The 21,142-nt window shown below is 47.2% G+C and overlaps 10 protein-coding genes across 12 annotated transcripts; 4 read left to right on the top strand and 6 right to left on the bottom strand.

Annotated features, from left to right (window-relative positions):
• Positions 1-80: 80 nt before the first annotated feature.
• LOC115762513 (alpha-N-acetylgalactosaminidase) lies at positions 81-2,772 on the bottom strand. 2 transcript variants are annotated; one of them, XM_030704760.1, is made up of 12 exons: positions 2,675-2,772; positions 2,085-2,329; positions 1,868-1,993; positions 1,731-1,808; positions 1,503-1,680; positions 1,210-1,448; positions 817-1,149; positions 691-763; positions 521-634; positions 425-460; positions 290-365; positions 81-163 (listed from the first exon to the last, which is right to left on the bottom strand). In XM_030704760.1, the coding sequence occupies exons 3-12, from the start codon at positions 1,960-1,962 to the stop codon at positions 126-128; spliced, it is 1,260 nt and encodes a 419-aa protein (XP_030560620.1). In that variant the 5' UTR covers positions 1,963-1,993; positions 2,085-2,329; positions 2,675-2,772; the 3' UTR covers positions 81-125. The 2 variants fall into 2 exon arrangements, with proteins under 2 accessions (XP_030560620.1, XP_030560618.1); XM_030704758.1 differs by having other exon boundaries at positions 1,868-2,329.
• Positions 2,773-2,865: 93 nt separating this feature from the next.
• On the top strand, positions 2,866-4,181 carry LOC115762512 (nuclear pore glycoprotein p62). The gene has a single exon (XM_030704757.1). It carries the CDS (start codon positions 2,938-2,940, stop codon positions 4,105-4,107), a length of 1,170 nt encoding a protein of 389 aa, XP_030560617.1. The 5' UTR covers positions 2,866-2,937; the 3' UTR covers positions 4,108-4,181.
• Positions 4,182-4,395: 214 nt separating this feature from the next.
• LOC115762510 (U3 small nucleolar RNA-associated protein 18 homolog) lies at positions 4,396-6,029 on the bottom strand. Its single transcript, XM_030704753.1, has one exon. It carries the CDS (start codon positions 5,943-5,945, stop codon positions 4,419-4,421), a length of 1,527 nt encoding a protein of 508 aa, XP_030560613.1. The 5' UTR covers positions 5,946-6,029; the 3' UTR covers positions 4,396-4,418.
• Positions 6,030-6,158: 129 nt separating this feature from the next.
• Positions 6,159-8,537, bottom strand: LOC115762155 (sodium channel protein Nach). Of its 2 annotated transcripts, XM_030704269.1 has the most exons (7): positions 8,324-8,537; positions 7,380-7,868; positions 7,218-7,314; positions 7,054-7,157; positions 6,920-6,998; positions 6,504-6,858; positions 6,159-6,443 (listed from the first exon to the last, which is right to left on the bottom strand). In XM_030704269.1, exons 1-7 carry the CDS (start codon positions 8,521-8,523, stop codon positions 6,202-6,204), a joined length of 1,566 nt encoding a protein of 521 aa, XP_030560129.1. In that variant the 5' UTR covers positions 8,524-8,537; the 3' UTR covers positions 6,159-6,201. The 2 variants fall into 2 exon arrangements, with proteins under 2 accessions (XP_030560129.1, XP_030560127.1); XM_030704267.1 differs by lacking the exon at positions 6,159-6,443 and having other exon boundaries at positions 6,778-6,998; positions 8,179-8,394.
• A 41-nt stretch (positions 8,538-8,578) lies between these two features.
• Positions 8,579-9,923, bottom strand: LOC115762153 (putative gustatory receptor 59e). Its single transcript, XM_030704265.1, has 3 exons — positions 8,942-9,923; positions 8,724-8,879; positions 8,579-8,662 (listed from the first exon to the last, which is right to left on the bottom strand). Exons 1-3 carry the CDS (start codon positions 9,842-9,844, stop codon positions 8,582-8,584), a joined length of 1,140 nt encoding a protein of 379 aa, XP_030560125.1. The 5' UTR covers positions 9,845-9,923; the 3' UTR covers positions 8,579-8,581.
• LOC115762151 (putative gustatory receptor 59f) lies at positions 9,921-11,955 on the top strand. The gene is made up of 4 exons (XM_030704264.1): positions 9,921-10,089; positions 10,662-11,574; positions 11,632-11,784; positions 11,838-11,955. The coding sequence occupies exons 1-4, from the start codon at positions 9,989-9,991 to the stop codon at positions 11,931-11,933; spliced, it is 1,263 nt and encodes a 420-aa protein (XP_030560124.1). The 5' UTR covers positions 9,921-9,988; the 3' UTR covers positions 11,934-11,955.
• A 50-nt stretch (positions 11,956-12,005) lies between these two features.
• Positions 12,006-12,827, top strand: LOC115762156 (eukaryotic translation elongation factor 1 epsilon-1). The gene is made up of 3 exons (XM_030704270.1): positions 12,006-12,173; positions 12,243-12,548; positions 12,610-12,827. Exons 1-3 carry the CDS (start codon positions 12,093-12,095, stop codon positions 12,760-12,762), a joined length of 540 nt encoding a protein of 179 aa, XP_030560130.1. The 5' UTR covers positions 12,006-12,092; the 3' UTR covers positions 12,763-12,827.
• Positions 12,758-16,220, bottom strand: LOC115762154 (serine-threonine kinase receptor-associated protein). Its single transcript, XM_030704266.1, has 3 exons — positions 15,694-16,220; positions 13,266-13,931; positions 12,758-13,200 (listed from the first exon to the last, which is right to left on the bottom strand). Exons 1-3 carry the CDS (start codon positions 15,812-15,814, stop codon positions 13,001-13,003), a joined length of 987 nt encoding a protein of 328 aa, XP_030560126.1. The 5' UTR covers positions 15,815-16,220; the 3' UTR covers positions 12,758-13,000.
• Positions 16,221-16,908: 688 nt separating this feature from the next.
• Positions 16,909-19,512, top strand: LOC115762181 (membrane-bound alkaline phosphatase-like). The gene is made up of 3 exons (XM_030704302.1): positions 16,909-17,683; positions 17,750-18,440; positions 18,498-19,512. The coding sequence occupies exons 1-3, from the start codon at positions 17,291-17,293 to the stop codon at positions 19,001-19,003; spliced, it is 1,590 nt and encodes a 529-aa protein (XP_030560162.1). The 5' UTR covers positions 16,909-17,290; the 3' UTR covers positions 19,004-19,512.
• A 339-nt stretch (positions 19,513-19,851) lies between these two features.
• LOC115762209 lies at positions 19,852-21,056 on the bottom strand. Its single transcript, XM_030704335.1, has 2 exons — positions 20,642-21,056; positions 19,852-20,586 (listed from the first exon to the last, which is right to left on the bottom strand). The coding sequence occupies exons 1-2, from the start codon at positions 20,981-20,983 to the stop codon at positions 20,134-20,136; spliced, it is 795 nt and encodes a 264-aa protein (XP_030560195.1). The 5' UTR covers positions 20,984-21,056; the 3' UTR covers positions 19,852-20,133.
• Between the last annotated feature and the right edge of the window lie 86 nt (positions 21,057-21,142).

Here is a 21,142-nt window from a genome sequence, read left to right on the forward strand (position 1 = left end):
AGTGCAAATAAACAAGAAATTCAAATACAATTATTCTTGCCTTTTTCTTTCACACAGTTTCAGCTTGACATGTGGAATGGACTTCTTGGCTTAAATTCGTTTAAAATACGTAGAAGTTGCTCAAATCAAATTCCCAGCGCCGTAAACTTGTAGAAGTTGACACCTAAAATGAACAACATAAACAACATTATAAACGTTGCGTTCGAATCAAACCAACTGCGCAATACTCTGTTCACAGAAGATATTCATATGAACAGAGTATAAATACAGCAAAAATAAAAGGAAATACCGTTGGGAATAACGCGTGTATTGAAATGACTCTCCGGTCTAAAGACGCCCAAGTTGCTATTCGGCTCAAACAAATCCTGAAAGCAAACAGAATATGACTAAAACTATAGGGTATTAAGTATTGCAAGCGACTCACCTGTACGCCGTAGCCGTACACATTGTTCAGCGACAGCTATAGAAAGTTGATACATAAGTAATATAGATAATAACAGCGAGAAATTTATATAATTACATCTTTAAGCGTAAATGATATGGCATATGGCGCGCCGTCCACACGACGGCTGACAAAAGCCACGGCGTAAGAGTATTCGGCATCGGCTGTCGGTGTTATGGGACGACGCCAGACCTGTATACACGATAGTATAATTAATATACGATAGCTAAACTTGGCCAAAAAGTTACCTCAATATTATTTTTCATGAGCAAACGTCGGCCCTGTATGCCCAGCGGATCCTGATTGACAGCAATTACGGCCCTGAATTAAGAGATTATACAGATCGATTTTAGATTTATAAGAATATGACTAACCGATTTTGCAGGATATCCTTGATTTCTGGTCGCACCTTGGCCAAATCATTGGACATTATCAGGGGTGCCGCCAGCACAGCCCAAATGGCCATTTGCAATTTGCTTTGATCATAGCTTAAACCATAATTGCCAAGCAGCAGCATATCCGGATCGTTCCAATGTCCTGGTCCAGCATGTGGTTGTATGCTGTCCTGATTTTTGCCAAAGTAATCAATTATCTGCATGACCGACTCCAATGAATCGTCAATATCATCCCAGTTGCGCCACAGATTGCAGTGTTTCTTCAGGGATTCATATTCGGGCATTTGGCCAACTTCTGACTGGTACGCAGGCCTGCACACAAAATCAGTTAATAATCATATAGTTTATATGTATATGGATGGTGCCTCTCACCAGCTGCAGGAATAGACCATGGGCCTGCCTGTTGAATTAAGCAGTCGTCCGAATTCGGGATAACCGGCAGCCATGTCGCTTATATTGGCATAGCAGCCGTCCAACTTGACATAGTCAACATCCCAATTGGCAAATGTTGCCGCGTCGAGTGCCATGTGATTGATGACGCCCGGATAGCCGGCACACGTATTTGTGCCAAAGTCCTGGTACAAACCAAACTTAAGTCCTCGTTCGTGTATCTGAAAGGTAACACATGACTAGAAGACTTGTTCAGGCTGGATGCGTTTACTCACATGATCGGCCAGCACGTTCAAGCCATTGGGAAAACGCTTGCGATCCGGCACAAGTTTCTTTGTCTTGTTATCCCGGTCCTTCTCCAGCCAACAATCGTCAATGATGACATACTCGTAGCCAACATCAGCATAGCCCTCGGAGACAATTAAATCCGCGTGGCGCCGGAACAGCTGCTCGCTATAACGAAAAAGCCGGATAACACCTGCCAGTTATATATGATTATATACCTTATGCATTCGTCGGGATAAGTTTTGCAGTCGGTTATGCAGCGAAAGCGCTGCCAGGACATCCAGCCCATGGGTGGTCTGTAACAAAGGATTCATTTAGCACAAGAAATTTGAATTTTACTTTTCAATTCCCTTACTTGAGTGCCAGGCCATTGTCCAGTGCTGAACCACCTTGGAGCAACTGCAGCAATAGCAACAGAAATCCGGCCACAAGGTTCAACATGCTGTACATGCTTCGCCGAGCTGTGTGCAGGGAATGCGTCCTGTCCAGGGCACGTTTATGGTTTTATAGTTGGGCGTAGAGTGTCTTGTGGCAGTGACAATCTGTAGATAAATTGTTACCTGTTTGCTTACCTTGCGCAAACAGCAAGTGGCAATTGTTAACTGTAATTGCAGAGTACACACATTGACTGAACGCACTCCGTTCACAGCAGTCGAGCACAGCAGGGAGACAGCCTTTGTTGGAAGGCTCCTTATCAGCGCTAGTGTGCGCAAGTTCAGGCGCTCAAGCGTTGCAGGTTATCACGATGCCTAGTTTAGCCTACTTACACTAAACTACAAAAGTTCGTCGCTTCTATTTCATCATTGTGGGAAGATTGCTAAAAATAAAAAGTGCACTTATCTGTTATAATACATCTATCTATTCATAATTCATTCATTTAAAAACTAATTTACAATAACTTTGCTTTGCGCTTATTTTTGTAGTACAATTTAGTCGCTTTTGTCACACACACACACACACACTCTTAGTTAAATAACTGTATGTTGCATTATGGCGACTGACTCCCATTGGAAAGTAATGGAACTCAAGTGTTCGTAATTGAAAACAGAAAAACTGTTATTAAAGTCTTGACCCAAATGGCATTTTATCAACCACTTAAAGATAAAAACATATCTGATGCGTATTGACAAATCGAAACATGCAACAATAATTAGACACGTACACTGCAAATCCCAATATACAATTATGCTATACAGCTTTTCAATTAACTTTTGTGAGCGGATATTTGCGCGGGCGGTTTAATTTGCGATTGGATTTGTTATTGTTAATTCATGTAGAACACGCGCTAAAAAATACCAAAAGCCTACTATGCGTTTTACAGCACTGCTCAGCGGCACAGAATTATCGATAACGTTTCATCGTAAAACAAGCTGCATTGCTTGTTCATTAAATTTAATTAATTTATTTTATTTGAAGCGTAGAAAAATGGCATTTCAATTGCCCACGACAACTGCAGCGAGCGCGCCCAGCTTTTCGTTCGGCTTGAACACCGCACCAGGAACTGTTAATACCGGCGCCGCAGTTCCCGCCAAACCGGCCACATTTTCATTTGCCGCACCATCGCAAGCGGCTAATGCAGGCGGTGGCGATGCGGACGCCACAAAATCGGCAGCGCCGCCACCGTTTGGCGGCTTCGGTTTGTCGGTAACACAATCGGCACCAGGCCTGTCAAATCCACTCACGGGCCTTGGCGGCGGTGGACTCGGTGCAGGCGCTGCGCCAACAGCAGTGGGTGCAGCCGCACCAGCCGCTGCAGCAGCGGCCGCCTTTGGGGGATTTATGGCCCAGCCGGCGGCGGCGGCTGCATCTGTCACCACAACAACAGCAGCAGCCACAACAGCCAATCCACTCGGCGGCGGCGGCCTCTCGCTGGGATTGACCACGACACCCAAAAGCACAACAGCCATTGCACCGGTCGCAGCCGCCCCTGTAGCCTCACTCGCTGGCGCAGCACCTGCCGCTGGAGCTGGCACTTTTGCAAACTTGTCCACAGCGACCAAGACTACAGATTCGTCAACGGTTGCGAATGCTACACAATTGTCGTACAATCAGCTCGAGGAGCACATCAACAAGTGGACGCTGGAATTTGAGGAGCAGGAGAAGGTCTTCACCGAGCAGGCAACGCAGATAAACGCCTGGGACAAACTGCTCATTGGCAACAATCAGAAAATCATCGAGCTGAATGATGCCGTGCAAAAGGTGAAGAACGATCAACAGGTGCTCGATCAGGAGCTGGAATTCATTGCCACACAGCACAAGGAGCTGGAGGAGAGTCTGGCGCCGCTGGAGAAGGAATTCACAAGCTTGCCGCGCGTGGATCAGGAACGCAGTCAGACCTATCTGATGGTCGAGAATCTGGATACGCAGCTCAAGCAGATGTCCGAGGATCTAAAGGAGGTGATTGATAATCTGAACGAGGCCAACAAGGGCCAGGACAACACGGATCCAATCATACAAATTGGCAAGATCCTCAACGCGCACATGAACTCCCTGCAATGGATCGAATCGCAGTCCACGCACATCTGCAAGAAGCTCGACGACATTGGCAAAATACACGAGTCCCAAAAACGCGACATCTTTCGCGCTCCATATTAAATCTGAATAAAAAATCATTTGTATTTGTTATTAACAATTGTATGTATACAGTAAAAGTTCACCTAACGAACTGGTTTCTTGGGCGGAATCCTCATGCAGCCGGAGAAATTCTCCTGTCCTTCAAAAGTGGCTTCCATCAAGCTCTTTTGCTCCGAAACGGCGGCTACTTCCTGCATATAAGCCCTTCAGAGGGCATCAAACGGGATTCCATATTTAAATTTATTCATAATTATCGTACACAGGAATATGTAGAATAAAAAAGTATAAATTTAAGGCATATAAAATCCGTCAACATTCGCTCCTCCGCCCTATTAATAATTCTTGAAGTACTTAAGTCTAAACATGGGCGCCTTTTTGCCCCTGCAGCCCAGTGCGAAATAGCCGCTGTTGGGCGAGAAGGCAATGGTGTTCACGTGGCCCAGCTGCTCGCTCTGACCCGGGAAATTGGCGTAGACTGTGGCGCTGGGAAAATGCGCCATTTTCAGCGCATTAGGCACCTGGCGCGAGCCCATGGCCAGCAGCTCGGAGGTGTGGTTGAAGAGTAGATCCGTGATGCCCGTGCGCAGATTCATGAAACGCTTCTCCGGCTGCGGCACGGTCGACTTGTAGATGCTCTCGTAGTCGTACACATTGACCACGCCCTCGTTGCTGCCGGTGGCCAGCATGCGTTGATTGGGCGACAGCTGCAGCACCCGGCCGCTGACGCAGCCATCATCGATGAAACTGTGCTCGATGCAGTTCTGACGCAGCGACAACACGTTCACATTGCACTCGGAGCTGCTGCAGAGCAAACGCTGCGAGTCGGCCGTAAAGCACATGCCACGCACCACACCCTCCTGCTTGAAGCTGTGCAGCAGCTCGTTCGTGTGGCTGGTCAGCAAATGAATGGCGCCAAACTTGCCGGGCGCTGCGATATATTTGCCGCAGGGCGAGACCTCAAAGCGACGAAAGTAGCGTATGCTGCGGGGCAGCATCAGCTTGGTTTCCTTGGCCTCCAGCAGATCATATGAATAGTAGAAGGGCCTCAGCGAGCCGAAGAAGGCTTTGGTGCCGCAGGGCGTGATCCGGGCACAGGTCAGTGGGAACTTCTGAAAGCGCATGCTATGCAGCTTCTCGTTCTTTTGCCCGTCCACGCTGTAAATGCTGGCCAGGCAGCTCTCGCCGGCAACTAGTGCAGCGGTGCTGGTCGGATGGAATTGGATGCTCGACACGCAGCCCTCGCTGTAGGTGGCGCGATTCAGATCCTTTGTGCGCTTAAAGTTCAACGTTTTGGGCTGCAGGCCCTGCGCCTTGGCCTTGCGATCAATGAAGCCCACGGTTTTGAGCAGTGGTTCCTCCTCAGATTCATCTGAATCATCTGCATCCTGCTTCTGTTCCAGCGACGCCCACTTCGGCTGGTTGATAGTGCGTTGAAAGCGCGCCGTCAAATATTCCTTGTATGATTTGTCTTTGCGCAAGTGCGTCAAGGGGCCCGAGTGTCGCGTGCGTCGCTTCACCTCGCCCACTTCTAGGTCCTCATCGTCCGAGTCTGTCCAGGCGGGTTTGTGTTTCTTGGCCGTCTCCTCTGCTGTGTCCGCCTCGTCGTCAGCAGCTGCCGCTGCCTTACTCTCGCTGTCGCTCTTGGCGCGTTTCTTGCCCACCGACTTGGCCAAGTTCGATAGAAACGTTTGCTTATCGCCGAAAATCAACTTTTCCGTGGGCACCTCCACATAGGCTGATTCCACTTCGTCCGCGCCCGACTTCCGTCTAGTTTTGGGCGGTTTGTGTTCATGCTTGGCATACATGGCCATCAGCTCCTGCAGGTCCTCCAGGCCATCACTAGACTCGTCGTCGCTCATTTCGATATTTATTTTTTTAAATGCACTTAATTTCTGCTGTAATTTGCGTTTAAAGGAAATCCCGACACAGTAGAAGTATTTTGACCGCACGTGTGTCTACCAGGGCTGGCTAACAATATTGCAAAACATCGATATTGTGAATACGATGACACGATGTATATATATTATCGATACTTTATCGAAATTCAAAAAATTATGCGCCAAATTGTGAGCTCTTGTTGTGTAGCTAAAACGTTTTTTTTTTGTTCATTAAAAATTAGTTAACATATTCAAACAACGGCAGCTCTGCTGTTTCCGCCCTTGAAACATTGCTCTGACTGTGAATCGAACGTTTGGGTAGCTTGGTGGGGCGGCGACAGCGTGCCCGCAAATGCAAGTGGATGAAGCGCAGCAAATTAAATATGTCCAGCAAAACATTGAAGACAATAACGTAGCCCATTTGCACCAGGCCCATGACGCTGACGCCAACAAACAGGGCCAGAACACCGCCAAAGGATACTGCAAGACAACAAGACCAGGTTTCAAAAGTTTGGCCCATAAGCTATGTGCAGCTCTTACCAATCAGATCCTCAAAACTGAAAACGACATCCCGCCGGAAGCGCACCTTAGGTGGTATCAGATCCCAGCGAAAGCTTGAAGTGGCCGTCTCAACGCTCGCCGCCTCCTCATTGCTCTTCATGCCCCACGAGCTCTTCTTCATCGTCTGCATGGTGTACTCGATTTCCGTGCAGGTCGATGGACACTTGCAAATGTGCAGCGCCCAGATGGGCCACTTGAAGTCCAGTAGGCACTCAAAGCCCGCCGGATTGCAGCTGGGTCCCTCCACAAACGGATAGAAGAAGGGCACACAATTGCACATCTCCAGCGCCATGATGGCGCGACAGCGCGCCAGGCACAACGACTTGCTATAGATCTGCGGGAAGAGAGTTCTTCGACTGTGAGGGGTTAGGGATGCGAATATCGACTCTACATGCCTTGAGATTGGAGGTTTCCTCATCATTGAAAACGCACTTGCGCTGCTCCACGCTAAGTTCCCGCAGGTTCTTCGAAGCTCTGCAAAAAGTATTATTTAAAAATGGAAGAACTATTGCTGGAGAGGATCACTTACACCGTCTCGAGCACCTTAAAGGAGGCTGTTATTTCATCCGATTTGTGCAGAGCGACAATGTTTGCCTCCGTGGCAGACACCTCATAGGGTGAGTGCACATCCAGCTGAAAGGAAAGACTTCAATTAGTAGACCACAGACTATGTACACATACATATATACTAACCACGCCCGTGCTCTCGTAGAGATCCATGCGTATATAGCACTGTTGCTTGCCGTATTGGCAGGTGAGCGGCTCCTGCAGCTGCTCGTACTGCACGGGTCTGCCGGGATCATGATGTTAAAGTAAAAGAATAAATAAATAACCTGCTGGTCAGCTGCTACTCACTTCTTGCCCAGCACCGCGGACATGGGTGAGTTGATGGCATAGCAGGAGCCGCGCTCCGTCATCACCATCTGCACATGGACCTTGAAGTTGGTATCAAAGCTGCTGATGACCTGCTCGAAGGGTCGGTTAATGGTCTGAATTATGTCGTACAAATCAATCTGATCGAAGCGCTCGTCGCTCGCAAACTTGGTGAGCTCCGCGTAGTTGCTGGCGGTGGCATTGACGACCGCATAGAGAAAGTCCATGATGTAAAAGTAGTCCTCATCAATGATGGACACATTCCACTCCTCCTGTATCAGCTCGTTGGCCTTGAACGAATCGATGTGGTCATAGTAACACAGCGTTACCGCCGGCAGCGACCCATTCCAGCCCCGATAATCGCGATCCACCGAGATGACCGTGGGCGAGGTCAGATACCTCGCTATCTGCACCTCGCTGAGCATGTAGACAGCAAAGACGCTGCCCAAGATCACCAGGAACCAGAGTAAGCTGCAGGGAATTAGATCCAGAGCTGTGATTACCCAAAACTCTAGCTCTTATAATATACAAGATATGCTTAAAAACTAAGCTAAAAATCGATTTTTATCGATTTTGCAAGAGCAGGGTAAGCTATAGATAGACCAACAGAACTGGATCATTACGGAGTTCATCCTGATCGAGGATGGACGTCTTCTTCTGCCTTAAATGTACAGCTACCTGTGGGCTCTAGCTCTTATAATATACGGAACATGCTTAAAGACTAGGCTAAAAAACCGATATTTATCGATTTTGTTTAAACAGGAAAAGTTATCGTTAATACATGTCTTGTTCTCGGCGTCTACAGGGCCACATCACTGCGAAGTTCATCCTGGTCGAGGATTGGCGACGTCCTCTTCTGCCTTCAGCTTACAGTTATCCATGATATCCCAATTCTAGCCTAGATTAAGCCGCCGTCACCCGCTTACCGCTCGGCCATGTGCAGGCCGCGATTGACCGTCAGGCGTATGGCCAGCAAGCTGGTCTCGTCGCCCGCCTGGGCCGTAACATCCCGCAGACGAGCGCTCAAAGCGCGGAATAACCGCAGTAGAAGGCAGCCAATGACCAGCAGCCAGTGCCGCGTCCAGGCGGAGCAGCGTTTCAGCATGAGTAGCAGGCGTGAGCGCATCGTCAAACGAAATAAAATGCCAAAAAATCCGGTCAAGCTTCATTTATTGAATGCGCCTTTAGACAAAGCCCCGGAGCGATTTATTGCCCAGATCGATTTGTATCAGGAATATAACAATGACCAGCAAAGCGTTGACAAACTGCCGTAGAACAAAGCATTAGAGATTGGGTTTGTGATTGCGTAAATGTGTCGGCACTTACCCCGCCCAGCGCAAGGGTGTCCAGGTCGACAAGCCCACAGGCGGCCGGGGGTTGGGCTTGATTAGTCTGGAGTTGGAGTAGAAAGCGATTAATGGAACGTTCTTCGCGCGTGTCGCTAGCCTCCAGCTGGTTGAGCAACAAAAAAAGCTGGCATTTCTAGAAATGGGAGTGGAAAAGGGTTGGTTATTAGAAGTTAGGTATCAATGCAGTCGACTCACCTGCTCAACGATGCGCTCATTGGCCCTGAGCACAAACCAAATGCGTGCGCCATGCAGCAGCAGCCACAAGGAACGATAACAATAGAGCACCCAGTCGCTCAATTGCGCCAGCTCGAGCAGGCGAAACACGTTGAACACCTCGTACGAGAGGCTCAGCAGCGAGTTGCCAAAGCTGAGCAGCAGCACGAGTCCAAACCGGGCCAAGAGTTCAGCTTGAACGCCATCCAAGGCGACGGCAACCAAGCGTAGCTGCTCCAGCGACTGCGACTCCAAGGCCAGGACACAGATGCCAACGGGACGCCCATGCAGCTGTGCTAGGCGCTGGTTGAGCTGCGCATATAACAGGCAGAGCAGTCGATGTGCCAGGACATATTGCAGCAGGCTCAGGCTGATCATCAAGCTGGGCAGTTGGTGGGCACAGTTGCTGGGCACGCTCAGACGCCAGTCGAAGTCCAGCCAGGCACTGTCCACCACAACGCAGACTGCATGAAAGCCAATTATCAAGCAGAGCAGCCGCAGCACATGCTGCTCCAATCCTGTGAAGAGCTGACGCGCTGCAGCAGGCGCGTGCTCGAAGAGCAGCGCCTGCAGGCGACACAGCTGCAGCCAGAGGCGTCTATAGAATCGTGCGCTGCGATAAACCCGCAGCGAGAATAGCGCCGTCAGCAACATGTTCGCCGGGTACTCGGCAAAATAAAACAGCTTCTGTATGGTCAGAACTTGCTTGTAGAACTTCATGGTGATCAATCGGTTCAGCGTGTAGAACCAAACGCAGCCCAGCAGCAGCAAGGACCAGACCAGGTGTAGATATGCCAACCGTTCGCCGGGCGGGGAAACGCCCAGCCAGCGGCTAAGGCCGAGCAGCAGGCGCAGGCCTATCCGTCTATCGCTCCAACTGCTCATGTGTGGGGCGCCAGGTAAACTGAATGCCCATTATAATTATAATTGCAAAGTATTTAAGGAGTTTGATTAATGATGCGCCAGCTGTCCGGATGTGCCTAATTGCAGTTAATTGAAAGGCGTAAAAACGCGCTTGACCCAAACATCATGTTGCAGCTCAAGTTGAAGCAGGCGGCACGCGAGAAACGCCTCACGGCTGCCTGGTCACAGCCCCAGCAAGGATCCACAACGACGTGGAAGCAGCAAAGGTATGGCTAGTAGGCAGTTGGGTTGACGGCTTGAGGGAATCTCTGTGTCCCTTATTGGGGATGGAGACAGCAACCGGGTTGTGCCAGATCTTTTCGGTGCAAGAGTCTTGCGTCCTCATTAGGGAGCTCTGTGGATGTCCAGCCAGATCAAAGGATCCTCGTCAAGAGTAATTTTTCCCTTCATCTGGGAGGTCGAGCAACTATTGTTTAATTAGCATCTCGGTCAGAATGTCCTCTCCCTCTCCACCTCTCTTTTTTAGCGAAGGTATGACCACTTAGTTGGGATGCTGGTTGGGTTGAGGGCTTGAGGGGATCTCTCGCAGCATTGGAGGTGGAGAAAGCAACTGGGTAAGGCCAGAGCTTCTTCGACAAGTGTACTGAGTCCACATTATGGAGCTAGATCCTTCTGTGAATGTCCAGGCATTAGTTGAAAGCGGGGGGAAAACTCAGATCAACTCAGAATCTGGAAGATCAAGCAACTATAGTTCAATTAGCATCTCGGACAGAATGTCCTCTCTCTCTTCAGATTCAATACATACCCAACTAATACTTGTTACATAAATCCTACCCAGGAACTGGAATCTAACACAGCAGCTGTACAAATCGAACGCTGAGCAGTTGCATCAGGAGCTTCGGCTGCTGCTGCTCATCTGCGTGCTGGCTGGCAGTGCGCCCCTGGCTGTATTTCCACGCTGCTCGAGCCGCGTCCATGCTGCAGTGCAGCATGCCTGGCTGCTGGCCCTGTACATTTGGCTTTGCTGCGCCGCCTACTTGGAGCTGGCGGATGGGTCGCAGGAACGTAACAATCTGGAGCGTAACTTTTACATATTCGAGTCTGTAACCTATCTCATACACATACCCTGCATTATGATCCTGAGCATGCGCTGGAAGCGACGCATTGCCGGTGTATTCCAAGCAATTGGAGAATTCGATTTGGTTTGTGGTTATATTGTCGATCGTCGGGGCATCCGGCGCTTTGTGCGTCATCAGCTGTGGCTGCTGCTAATCTTTGCCAGCTGCTGCATACCCATCGTTCTCTCCCATCGCGACTACGAGGTGTGCAAGTCCTTGGTCAACCTGAGCACCTATGTGCTGCCCAACATCTTGAGCGCCATCTCCTTTGTGCTCTACTACAGCCTGCTGCAGGGCATCAGTCTGCGTCTGCATCGCTTGGCCAATGCATTGCAATTGGAACTCCAACGTGGACCTTCGACCCGGCGTGCGGAGCTCCAGAAACTGCGCGGGCAACACACGCGCCTGCTGCACTTCACCAAGAGAGTTAATCAAACTTTTGGGGTTTCTGTGCTGTTGCTGTACGTGAGCTCTCTGATCAATTTCAATACGAACTTGTTTCTCGTCTATAAGGCCATTGAGAAGCCTGGTAAGGCCGACTGGCCCTGGCTGGCGTACACGATCTTGTGGCTTCTGATGCACACGGGCAAAATGTTCTTCATACTTTACTTCAATCACAACGTGCAGCAGCAGGTATTTTTCTGTCGAATAAAATTATAAATAAAGTTATTTATGCACTCGTTTCCACAGCAAGCACATTGCGCGGCGCTGTTGAGCAAGGTGAGCGCAGCTGACGAGGATTTGCTGGAGACCATAAATCACTTTGCGCTCCAGCTGCAGGGAAATGTGCGTGCACACGTGGCCTGCGGCCTCTTCGAGTTGGACTATAAGCTTATTCCGGCGGTTCGTGCTCACCCTTCTCTTTAAATATAGCTCATAACTTATATATATTTTAGCTGCTGATGACCACGGCCAATTTGTTTATATTTCTGCTCCAATATGACATTACGTTTCAAGCATTGGCACGCGCAATCAACATAACGGCATTTTAAATCTTATCGATAGCTTTAAGGCAGCGTAATGTACTTATCGATAGCTTGCATATATCGGTTAAATTGCAGCCCTGGCAAACACCTGCGCTGCGCATCTCGCAACATTTTTTGCACATTTATTTGCGCTTGTTATATTAAATAAAACAATTATTAATTAATATGTGTGACGTTGCAACGGTGCAGAAAATCGCCAACTGTCTGGGCGTTGCGCCCGGCAAAATTCAGCTTAACGAAGAGCAGGTAAAACACCAAGGTGGAGGACACATGTGTAAATATATCTGTAAGATTAATATAATTTCTGTTGTCAAGGTCGTAACGCGCACTGGCGCCCAAAACAAAACCGTGTCGGGCTTTGCCACCATACTGGAGAGTCTGGCGCGCGAGTCCAAGTCGGAGACGGCCCAAAACAGTATTGCCACAAAGGAGGTGCAGGCACAGGTTTACCAGTGGATCGAATTCGCGGTGCTCTATGTGGCGCCCGGCTCCAAGGACAAGCACGTGTCCAAGCAGCTGCTGGCCGACTTCAACAAGCTATTCATCAGCAAATCCTACCTGGTGGGGCACTTCATAACGCTAGCCGACCTGGCGGTGTATTATGCCATCAGTGAACTCGTGGTAAGTGCCTGTAAAGTATGCAAAAAATATTGAAACTTATTTCTATATATATTTCTTATAGAAATCCCTCTCGCCGTTGGATAAGGAGAACTATCTGAATTTATCACGCTGGTTTGATCATTTGCAGCAGCGACCCGAAATACATCAGGGCGAGCCAATGCTGAATTTCACGACCATTTATCTGCACAACTGGGCAACAGGCACGCACATTTGATTAGCAAAACGATTCCCATATTTATTTTTACACTTTTACATACATTTATCTGCGAGCCAATGGAATCTTGTATATTCGTTAATGTAGTCATTTTGAAAAGAAATATGTAATTATCAAATTATGTGTATTCGAAATGTGAATGATTCTTTATGGATGACAATCATTTTCGATGCGTTGGCGGCACCGGCGGCGGCGGTGGCTGTTGCGCTGTGTAGCAGCGACTTGTGCTTCTCCAACATCAGTTTGCCGGCACCTCGCGCGGCGAGCTGAGCGAGTTGTTCAGCTCGCTGGGCTCGGTGCATTTCCAGAGGCCGTACGTCTTGCCCACCGTGGTCTGCCACAGGCGGAGCGTGCCATCCTCGGAGCCACTTGCATACAGTTCGCCATCCGGACTGAATTTCACTGAATGCACTGGTCCAAAGTGACCCTTGAAGGATTCTGTAAAGTACACAAACGTATTAGCCAGGTCGGAGTAGAGTATTTTTCTTTTTTGTTGTGCTTACCAATTTCGTTGCCTGTTATGTAATCGAATTTATACATCTTAAAGTCTTCGCCTCCGCAGACAAAGACATGCTTATCCGGATGCAGGCTGGCGGACGCCACGTTGGTCGGCACCTTGACCTCCTTTAGCTTTTTGAGCGTCTCGATCTCCCAGAAACTGATGGTCGAGCCGTGCGTTATTGTCAGCACATGATTGTCGTGCGAGATCTCCAGACTGTTGGGATTGTTGGCGAATTGCAGACGCTGCACCTCGATGCCGGTCATGCGATCCCACAGCCGGACCGTCTTATCATCCGCCGCCGAAATGATGCACTTGTCGTCCCGGCAGAATAGCGCACGTTTTATGGCACCGCCATGACCCGCATACAGCTCCGGTTCGGCATCCGGTTGCTCCAGATTGAAGACACGGACCAGCTTCTCATTGCTGCCGGTGACAATGTTCTCGGAGCTATTGTCAAAGGCGACGCTCTTCACAATATGCTTGTGCTGGAAACTGTGGATTTCGGCGCCGCTCACCGCGTTCCATACCTTGCCGGTAAAATCGGCGGCGCCCGACGCGGCCAGCGTTGCATTCCGATTGAGTGCAACGCCCCAAACGGCGCCCTTGTGACCCTCAAAGGTGCCCACCCAGTCGCCGGTGTCGCCGTGACGCAACATCGGGCTGCCATCTGCAAAAAAGGCAACGACAATTTAATTCAATTTTTAATTGCGCCAACTAAATACACTGCAGGTGTGTATGTGTGTGCGTGTGTGTGTGAGCGGCGGAAGCTACCTTGACTCAACGACTACGCTCAATGCCAACGACCTGACGCAGTAGCTGCGACGACGTTGACGGCGGCGATTCGTGCTCGCAAATGGGCAGCCGCCGTGCACCAAGTTCACGTCATTTCCATTTGCAACGTGATCGACAGACAGAACGAGACATAGAGACAGAGGGAGGGAGGGAGGAGGAGCTCTGCCGCTTGCGGCAGGTTGTGTGAATAATGTGCAGGGACGCAAATCAAAACGTTCAATCAGAGCTTTTGAGTTCTCACTGCGAATGTTATCAACACATATACACTGTTCCCAAACAGAAAAGCGGGAATATAGCTCTATTTTGATACACTGTTCCCAAACGAAATAGGGGGAATATTGCGTGTACTATGTACACTGTTCCCAAAATAAATAGGGGGAGTGTTGCGCAATTTTGGTACACTGTTCCCAAAATAAATAGGGGGAATATTACATCAAGTATATACACTGTTCCCAAACAAAATAGTGGGAATATTGCTTCATACAAATTTCCGCAATTTAAGCATTGTTAACATGTTAAAGCCACGCCCCTTAGTCGGGCCTATGCCCTTTTCAATCTAATGGAAACCCAAATATTTTACACTTTGAGCTGCATTTGGAAACAGGAAAACAATTATAGTGGGAACAGAGTAGCAGACAGCAGGTAGCTTCCGACTGCAACGCTTTTGATTGTTTATTTTTTTTTTAACGCGTCGCAGCTGCATTGTATATATACATATATAAATATAGAAGTTTCAAGGTGCTTCCTGCGAACAACAAAAACAACGTTTTTTTTTTTGAAAAGTTGCTAAACAAGGGGAAGCATTGCATTAAATGGCGATAAAAAAAATTAACTTGAACTTGCAATGGGAAATTTGCTTTCCGCATGAATGTGTGTGTGTGTGTATGTGTGTGACAATATTTTTGAAAGCACAAATACAAAACATACAAGTGTGTGCATATGTTTCTAGACACTGTCAAGGTAAAGAACGTATGTTAAATATATGTATATGTGTGCGTCTGTGTGTGTGTGTATAGCAGCAGGCGAGTGTTTGGCAAAGGGTTTTCGCTAAACTGGTTTCGTTTTCATAATTTTTTGCTTTTGCATTTGGGTCAAGGTTGCAGCCAGGCTAGACATAGCTCAAGCTAGCACGATGCGTTGTCTATGTGTGCATATGTATGTGTGATGCTGTCTTCTGGCCAATACATACAGATGCATAGATAGGTGCACAAATAAAAATAACACAAGGACGCGTTTTTATACCCGCTGCCCATTGAAAAAAAAATAGCAGAGGGTATAATGTTAGAAGCATCTGCCATGGTCGTAGAAGCAGTCTGTTATTTTAAAAGCGTCAGTGTTACCAGCTGCATTTCAAAAACAGGAACTAAATCCTGCCGAGCACTAATAGACAGTAAGCAGGGTTGTTAGTACTTTTTTATCGAGACGCCCGAAAAAAAAATCTAAATTTGACTTTGTTCGGCTGACGACCTCTGAAAAAAGTCGTCTGTAGCAAGAAAATAGCTGAATTGGCAAAGAAATATACTCATTTTTAATATTGTGGAGCCTAGGCAAGAGGCACAGTGTGTTGGTTATGGTATGTATAGAAGGCACACAGCAGGGTATCGCCTAGTCGGTCGCGTTCACGTTGAATTGCTTACCTTTGCAAGCCGATATAAGAAAATAGCCGCTGTCGCAGATATCACTGAAATCCAAATGCACCACGGGTCTGGTATGTCCACTGCAGGTCAATGGAATCTGTCGCAAGTTATTGGCCGCCATTCTAAAAGCTAAAATCACCTGCGTTTTGCTCCTCCTCTCTTTACTAACAAAAAAAACCAATACTTTCTCGCTTTGTATACACTTGTAGCGTATTATGTGCCGTTTTGTCTAATTAATTAGTTATAACAAATAGCTAATAGTTGCTTGATAGTTTATAAAACTTTGTACTTTGTTTTGCTTTTTGGAGTTTGTTTTATTTCTTTATTTTTTTGTTTGTTTTGTTTAATGCCGTTTCATGCTCCTAGCTGCACTACTTTCATACAGTTCGTGTCCTTGGCAGCTGCACTGCGTGTTGCGTTCTTATTGTTGTTGCTCTCGTGTCGGTCACCGCTTATTACGGCACTTTTTTTTTGTCAAAAAACAAGTGGAAACAAATTATTTACAAATTTTGCGCTGTTTTCAATTGTTTTTGATTAGCAAGAAATGGAATAAAAATAATTACGCGACACGCTGTTGTTGTTGTTGCACGATTTGGCTGCCGAATGATTGTTGCGAAAAGAATCGACGGCACAGCAATGCTATCGATAATTGCACAACACTCTACAAAATATCGATAGTTATGCGCACAAATCATCGATGCGGAGCAGCTCATATGTTTTAAAAAGCTCACTTGCATAAAATGATTGCGCTTTCAAAAGATTCAAAAAGAATCTGGGCGAATCATGTGTTTTTTTCTATTTGAGCTTACAAATGTCTGCGAAGTCCAGAATAATATTGAGAGCGTCAACATTACCAATAAAGTACTTACTGTCTGCACGTCTCTCTGCTATCTTTATACGTTATTATCGCACCTACATATGGATGTTTGGGTTATGAGGAGGCAAAAATATACTTTCTGTTAAATATAGCCTCACGTTCGAATCCCGTGCATTCTCAAAAAAGAAAGCGCCGTCTTTATTGCATAAAAACGTGTCCAACGTTTTTTTTTTTAGTATTTGCTCAATGATCTCAGCAGTTTCTAAATGATAAGAAATACGTTTGTATCTTGCTCAGGTATAAAAAAATTATATATTTAAAATATTATTGTAATGATGATTGCGAGACTTTAAGCTAAGAAAACGAATCTAGTTAAATACGTGCTTGGACACTTTTTCCAATTGGGAATTAAATCTACTTTCCTTAGTGAAAAAAGTCTACAAGTCAAGAAGTCTACATCAACTCCTCTGGCTCAGAGTTTAGAAAACTCTCCAATGGCTGCTACAATTCTCTCCATGTTCTATGTACGAAGCATAATTAGATTCATAAAATGAAAATAGGCATGCTAAAAATGTACACATATTACATTCTCCGCCGTGTCTCGAGGTTTGCTGAGATAATCATCAACACGAGATACAATAAAAAAAAAGGTGAGATAATAAAGCCATAAAAGTAAGGTACGCCAATTGCTGAAACTGCGGAATGTGCTTATAAAACCTCAACAAACTGCCGAAAAATGTATCAGTTGCACATCGCTAGAACTTTCAACAAGTTAAGAAGATGCTGTGCCAGAGACAACAGCTCATCCTGCTCGGAGTCCTGCTGGCGGCCGGCTTATCCACGGCCGACGAGGTGCACAATATCGAAGAGCTGACTGGTCGCAGATTTCACAAAGCCCGATTCTCAACGGATGTGGCCACCGATAAGTACACGCCGCCGGAGGAGAAGGATCCTCAGTTCTGGTACGACTTGGCGCATGAAGAGATCGCCAAGAGGCTCCAATTACCGCAACCCGATGCGAAACGGGCCAAGAATGTGATCCTGTTTCTGGGCGACGGCATGTCCCTGACCACCGTGGCGGCGGCGAGAATCCTCAAAGGTCAGCGCCAGGGCAAAACGGGCGAAGAGTCCTCGCTCAGCTTTGAGCAGTTCCCCTACACAGGTCTTAGCAGGGTGAGTTTAAAGCCAGCGCCAGCAGAAGCCTTCATCTAAGTTATTTCCTACTTTACCCTACCATAGACTTACTGCTCCAATGCCCAGGTGCCGGACTCGGCATGCACAGCCACCGCCTATCTGTGCGGCGTGAAGACGAACATCATCGAGATCGGGGTCAGCGCTGCGGTCAACTTCAATAACTGCACCGAGAGTCAGACGCCTGAGAACCGGCTGACCTCCATTGCGGAGTGGGCACAGAACGCGGGCAAATCCACGGGCATTGTGACCACGACGACGCTAACCCATGCGAGTCCCTCGGGCGCCTACGCCAAGACAGCCAATCGCAATTGGGAGTGCGATACGGATGTCGCCAGCTACGGCGTGGATCCCAGCGAATGCGTTGACATGGCCACCCAGCTGATTACTCAGGTGCCTGGCAAGAATTTTGATATAATGTTCGGCGGCGGCATGGGAAAATTTCTGCCCAAATCTATACAGGATTCGCACGGTAATCCCGGCGAGCGCTCCGATGGCGTCAATCTGCTCGCCAGCTGGCAGGCCAGGCACGAGGGCGGCGTCCTGGTCACCAATCGCAAGCAGCTGCTCAGCGTCAACGTGTCGGCCGTGTCCAGCATCATTGGACTCTTCCAGTCCAGCCTTATGAAATTTCACCTGGAAGCCGATGAGAGCTACCAGCCAACGCTCTCCGAGCTGACCGAGGTCACGATCAAGAAGCTGAGCCAAAATAAGAATGGCTACTTTGCATTCATAGAAGGTAAGTGGAAGCTAATGTCAATCCTGTCGATATCGATTCCTAATCTCTCGCCTACAGGTGGCCTGATCGATTATGGCAATCATTATACCAAGGCGGGCTACGCGCTGGATGAGGCTTTGGAGTTCGAGAAGGCCATTCAGCTGGCCCGCGATATGACCGACATTGAGGACACGTTGATTGTGGTCACATCGGATCATGCGCACACGCTGTCCATTGCCGGCTATCCGGGACGCGGCACACCCATCCTGGGCCTCAATCAGCATGACACCGACATCAATGGCATCAAGTACAGCACGCTCAACTATGCCGTCGGACCCAAAAACTATCTGGACGAGAAGGGACAGCGCATCGATCTGACCGATCAAATTGGCGGCAATGACTTCGTCTACCCCGGTTATATAACCAAGGATCAGGGCACCCATTCGGGCGACGATGTGGGCATCTTTGCCTCCGGGCCGCAAAGCCATCTCTTCACGGGCATGATGCAACAGAGCACGATTCCGCATCTGATGGCCTATGCCGCCTGCATTGGCGACGGGCCCCAGCTCTGCGATGCCAAGTAGAGCGAATGCTTTCCACTTCCTTTTCCATTAAAAGTGGCTTCCATTTAGTTCCGCTTTTTGTCCAATAAATCACTGCTCAGGGAAAGTAGATCCATGATTATTAAAAGCTGTCTTTTGCTCCCCGTACGGAATACATCTCCCAAGATTCAAATATCTCATATTGTGCCTCGTTGCAGACAGCCATATAAATATTTATAGGCATAATATAACCACAAGACCATGATCCAAACTTATTACGGTCCATAAGCAAAAAGATTACAAAGCTTCTGAACTTTATGTTGGGCGTTTTTTTTAGGTTGTTGTTGTCCTATCTTGGTCTGGTCCAAAATTAGTTAAGCCCATTTATGGACGGATAGCACTCGTGTGGCATACATTTAACAACACTTATGATGCCTTTTATTAAGTTAGGACTGTTTTTTTTTAACTCTTTCTTGTCTCTGTTGACAGTAAATTAAATTGGAAGATGGGGTTCGAATCGATCCGATTAAAGGTCTAGTTCAGTTTAGGTTAGGTAAAGTTAAGTTAGGTTAGGTTAGGTTAGGTTAGGATATGTTAGGTTAGGTTAGGATAAGTTAGGTTAGGTTAGGTTAGGATATGTTAGGTTAGGTTAGGATAAGTTAGGTTAGGTTAGGTTAGGATAAGTTAGGTTAGGTTAGGATATGTTAGGTTAGGTTAGGATAAGTTACGTTAGGTTAGGTTAGGATAAATTAGGTTAGGTTAGGATAAGTTAGGTTAGGTTAGGATAAGTAAGGTTAGGTTAGGTTAAGTTAGGCTAGGGTAGGTTAGTCTTAATTTAAAGGCTTAATAAAATTGTTTTACAACATATCTAACCATTCCAATTTAAGCTTGTAATTTTATTACTCAGTTCCTTAAAGGGTTATCTGGTTTAATCCTGTTTTAGTTTGTAAAATAAGAATTTAAAACATTCGTGTTAAAATTACTTCAAAAAACATTTCAAATAAATACCTAAATCTCTCCCAAAGTGCGAGAATTTCAGTTAAATCTATAAATAAAGTTTACAGAAATAATGCAATTTCTATAAAGTCTTCTATAGTTTTAACCGAGAACTCGGTACTTTGAGAAAATATTTTTTGAAACTATTTTCGAAGCACTTTTAACTCGAAAGTATTTTACTTCTTTTTGCCTTTCTTGCCTTTTTTGCCTTTCTTCTTCTTTTTCTTTTTCTTCTTTTTTTTCTTTTTTGGCATAATTGATGTTTTGGGTTTATTTGGCTCCTCGACTGGAGGCGGAGGTGGCACTTTTTTGGGCTCCAGTTGGCACACTTCGTCGACAATTTTCTTGGAGAAATGTTTCTCGCCGGTTATCGTGCTCACGGGCACCCGATGCCAGTTGTCGAGCTTCTGACGCGGATAGACCTCCACGTTGCAGCAGTTGGATAACAGTATCAGATCCTCGTTGCCCGTCACAGTTTCGCGTGCCGCCAGATCCCTCCGGCAGTCTTGGCACTCGCATTTCCGGCGACGTATGCGAAATTTCATTGGAAAAACTCGGCCCACCAAAGTGTTGTCATCCAAAAAAACGGAGTGCTTATACGGAGGTCTTGGTCGTGTGGGTTGCACTAACTGAGATTGGGTGTTACGGAAGAATAATTGAAATATTTTTAAAAATTGTTCTCACCTGCCTCGTTTTGAGCATTGTGCCCTGGGGCCTACATGCTGCGGAGCAGAGATTTGGTTCCTTTGCAGCTTGTGCCTCACACAAGTTGCAGCATTTCTCCGATTCCCGGGTGCCACACTTGGCGCACACATCGGCTAGATCTATCCGGCGCCGTACTGGTATCTCGGGCTCCAGAAAGTTCTTGACAACGTCCGGAACGCCTTCGCCCAGTTTGACGGCTTTGATATCGACACATTGTCCTCCGGACGGTTCCAGGCAACTCCTCGGACATGCTGGCGGCTGCTTTAGAAGTTGTCTCTCGCGCAACAAGCGACAGCTATTGTCGCCCCAGTCATGTACCATAGATGGAAGATTCAAATTTAGAAAAAAGAACTTGAATTTGTATCAAGCTGTTTAAATGTGACTTTCCAGTGAAAGCCATGTTTCGGTACAAAAAGTCGGACTACAAGCCGGTTCGAATTCAATACACATATAAATATTCTACATATACATATTCTACAT

Source organism: Drosophila novamexicana, unplaced genomic scaffold (genome assembly GCF_003285875.2).
Source record: "Drosophila novamexicana strain 15010-1031.04,08,12 unplaced genomic scaffold, DnovRS2.1 tig00000564-arrow-pilon, whole genome shotgun sequence".
In the NCBI taxonomy this organism is placed as follows: domain Eukaryota; kingdom Metazoa; phylum Arthropoda; class Insecta; order Diptera; family Drosophilidae; genus Drosophila; species Drosophila novamexicana.

Coding starts and splice junctions, on each gene's coding strand:
- LOC115762512 (XM_030704757.1), top strand. CDS start 2,938: ATGGCATTTCAATTGCCCACGACAACTGCAGCGAGCGCGCCCAGCTTT.
- LOC115762510 (XM_030704753.1), bottom strand. CDS start 5,945: ATGAGCGACGACGAGTCTAGTGATGGCCTGGAGGACCTGCAGGAGCTG.
- LOC115762154 (XM_030704266.1), bottom strand. CDS start 15,814: ATGGCGGCCAATAACTTGCGACAGATTCCATTGACCTGCAGTGGACAT. Junction 13,932..15,693: donor TCTTATATCGGCTTGCAAAG/GTAAGCAATTCA, acceptor CCTTTTTTGCAG/ATGGCAGCCCGATGTTGCGT. Junction 13,201..13,265: donor CATAACAGGCAACGAAATTG/GTAAGCACAACA, acceptor TGTACTTTACAG/AATCCTTCAAGGGTCACTTT.
- LOC115762181 (XM_030704302.1), top strand. CDS start 17,291: ATGCTGTGCCAGAGACAACAGCTCATCCTGCTCGGAGTCCTGCTGGCG. Junction 17,684..17,749: donor CCTACACAGGTCTTAGCAGG/GTGAGTTTAAAG, acceptor ACCCTACCATAG/ACTTACTGCTCCAATGCCCA. Junction 18,441..18,497: donor CTACTTTGCATTCATAGAAG/GTAAGTGGAAGC, acceptor TCTCGCCTACAG/GTGGCCTGATCGATTATGGC.
- LOC115762155 (XM_030704269.1), bottom strand. CDS start 8,523: ATGCGCTCACGCCTGCTACTCATGCTGAAACGCTGCTCCGCCTGGACG. Junction 7,158..7,217: donor TCTACGAGAGCACGGGCGTG/GTTAGTATATAT, acceptor CTTTCCTTTCAG/CTGGATGTGCACTCACCCTA. Junction 6,859..6,919: donor AGGAAACCTCCAATCTCAAG/GCATGTAGAGTC, acceptor CTCTTCCCGCAG/ATCTATAGCAAGTCGTTGTG.
- LOC115762209 (XM_030704335.1), bottom strand. CDS start 20,983: ATGGTACATGACTGGGGCGACAATAGCTGTCGCTTGTTGCGCGAGAGA. Junction 20,587..20,641: donor CAATGCTCAAAACGAGGCAG/GTGAGAACAATT, acceptor ACCCAATCTCAG/TTAGTGCAACCCACACGACC.
- LOC115762156 (XM_030704270.1), top strand. CDS start 12,093: ATGTGTGACGTTGCAACGGTGCAGAAAATCGCCAACTGTCTGGGCGTT. Junction 12,174..12,242: donor TTCAGCTTAACGAAGAGCAG/GTAAAACACCAA, acceptor TCTGTTGTCAAG/GTCGTAACGCGCACTGGCGC. Junction 12,549..12,609: donor ATGCCATCAGTGAACTCGTG/GTAAGTGCCTGT, acceptor TATTTCTTATAG/AAATCCCTCTCGCCGTTGGA.
- LOC115762513 (XM_030704760.1), bottom strand. CDS start 1,962: ATGTACAGCATGTTGAACCTTGTGGCCGGATTTCTGTTGCTATTGCTG. Junction 1,809..1,867: donor GACAATGGCCTGGCACTCAA/GTAAGGGAATTG, acceptor CCTTTGTTACAG/ACCACCCATGGGCTGGATGT. Junction 764..816: donor AAGGATATCCTGCAAAATCG/GTTAGTCATATT, acceptor CTCTTAATTCAG/GGCCGTAATTGCTGTCAATC.
- LOC115762151 (XM_030704264.1), top strand. CDS start 9,989: ATGTTGCAGCTCAAGTTGAAGCAGGCGGCACGCGAGAAACGCCTCACG. Junction 10,090..10,661: donor ACGACGTGGAAGCAGCAAAG/GTATGGCTAGTA, acceptor AATCCTACCCAG/GAACTGGAATCTAACACAGC. Junction 11,575..11,631: donor ATCACAACGTGCAGCAGCAG/GTATTTTTCTGT, acceptor TCGTTTCCACAG/CAAGCACATTGCGCGGCGCT.
- LOC115762153 (XM_030704265.1), bottom strand. CDS start 9,844: ATGAGCAGTTGGAGCGATAGACGGATAGGCCTGCGCCTGCTGCTCGGC. Junction 8,880..8,941: donor ATGAGCGCATCGTTGAGCAG/GTGAGTCGACTG, acceptor TCCCATTTCTAG/AAATGCCAGCTTTTTTTGTT. Junction 8,663..8,723: donor ACACCCTTGCGCTGGGCGGG/GTAAGTGCCGAC, acceptor GTTCTACGGCAG/TTTGTCAACGCTTTGCTGGT.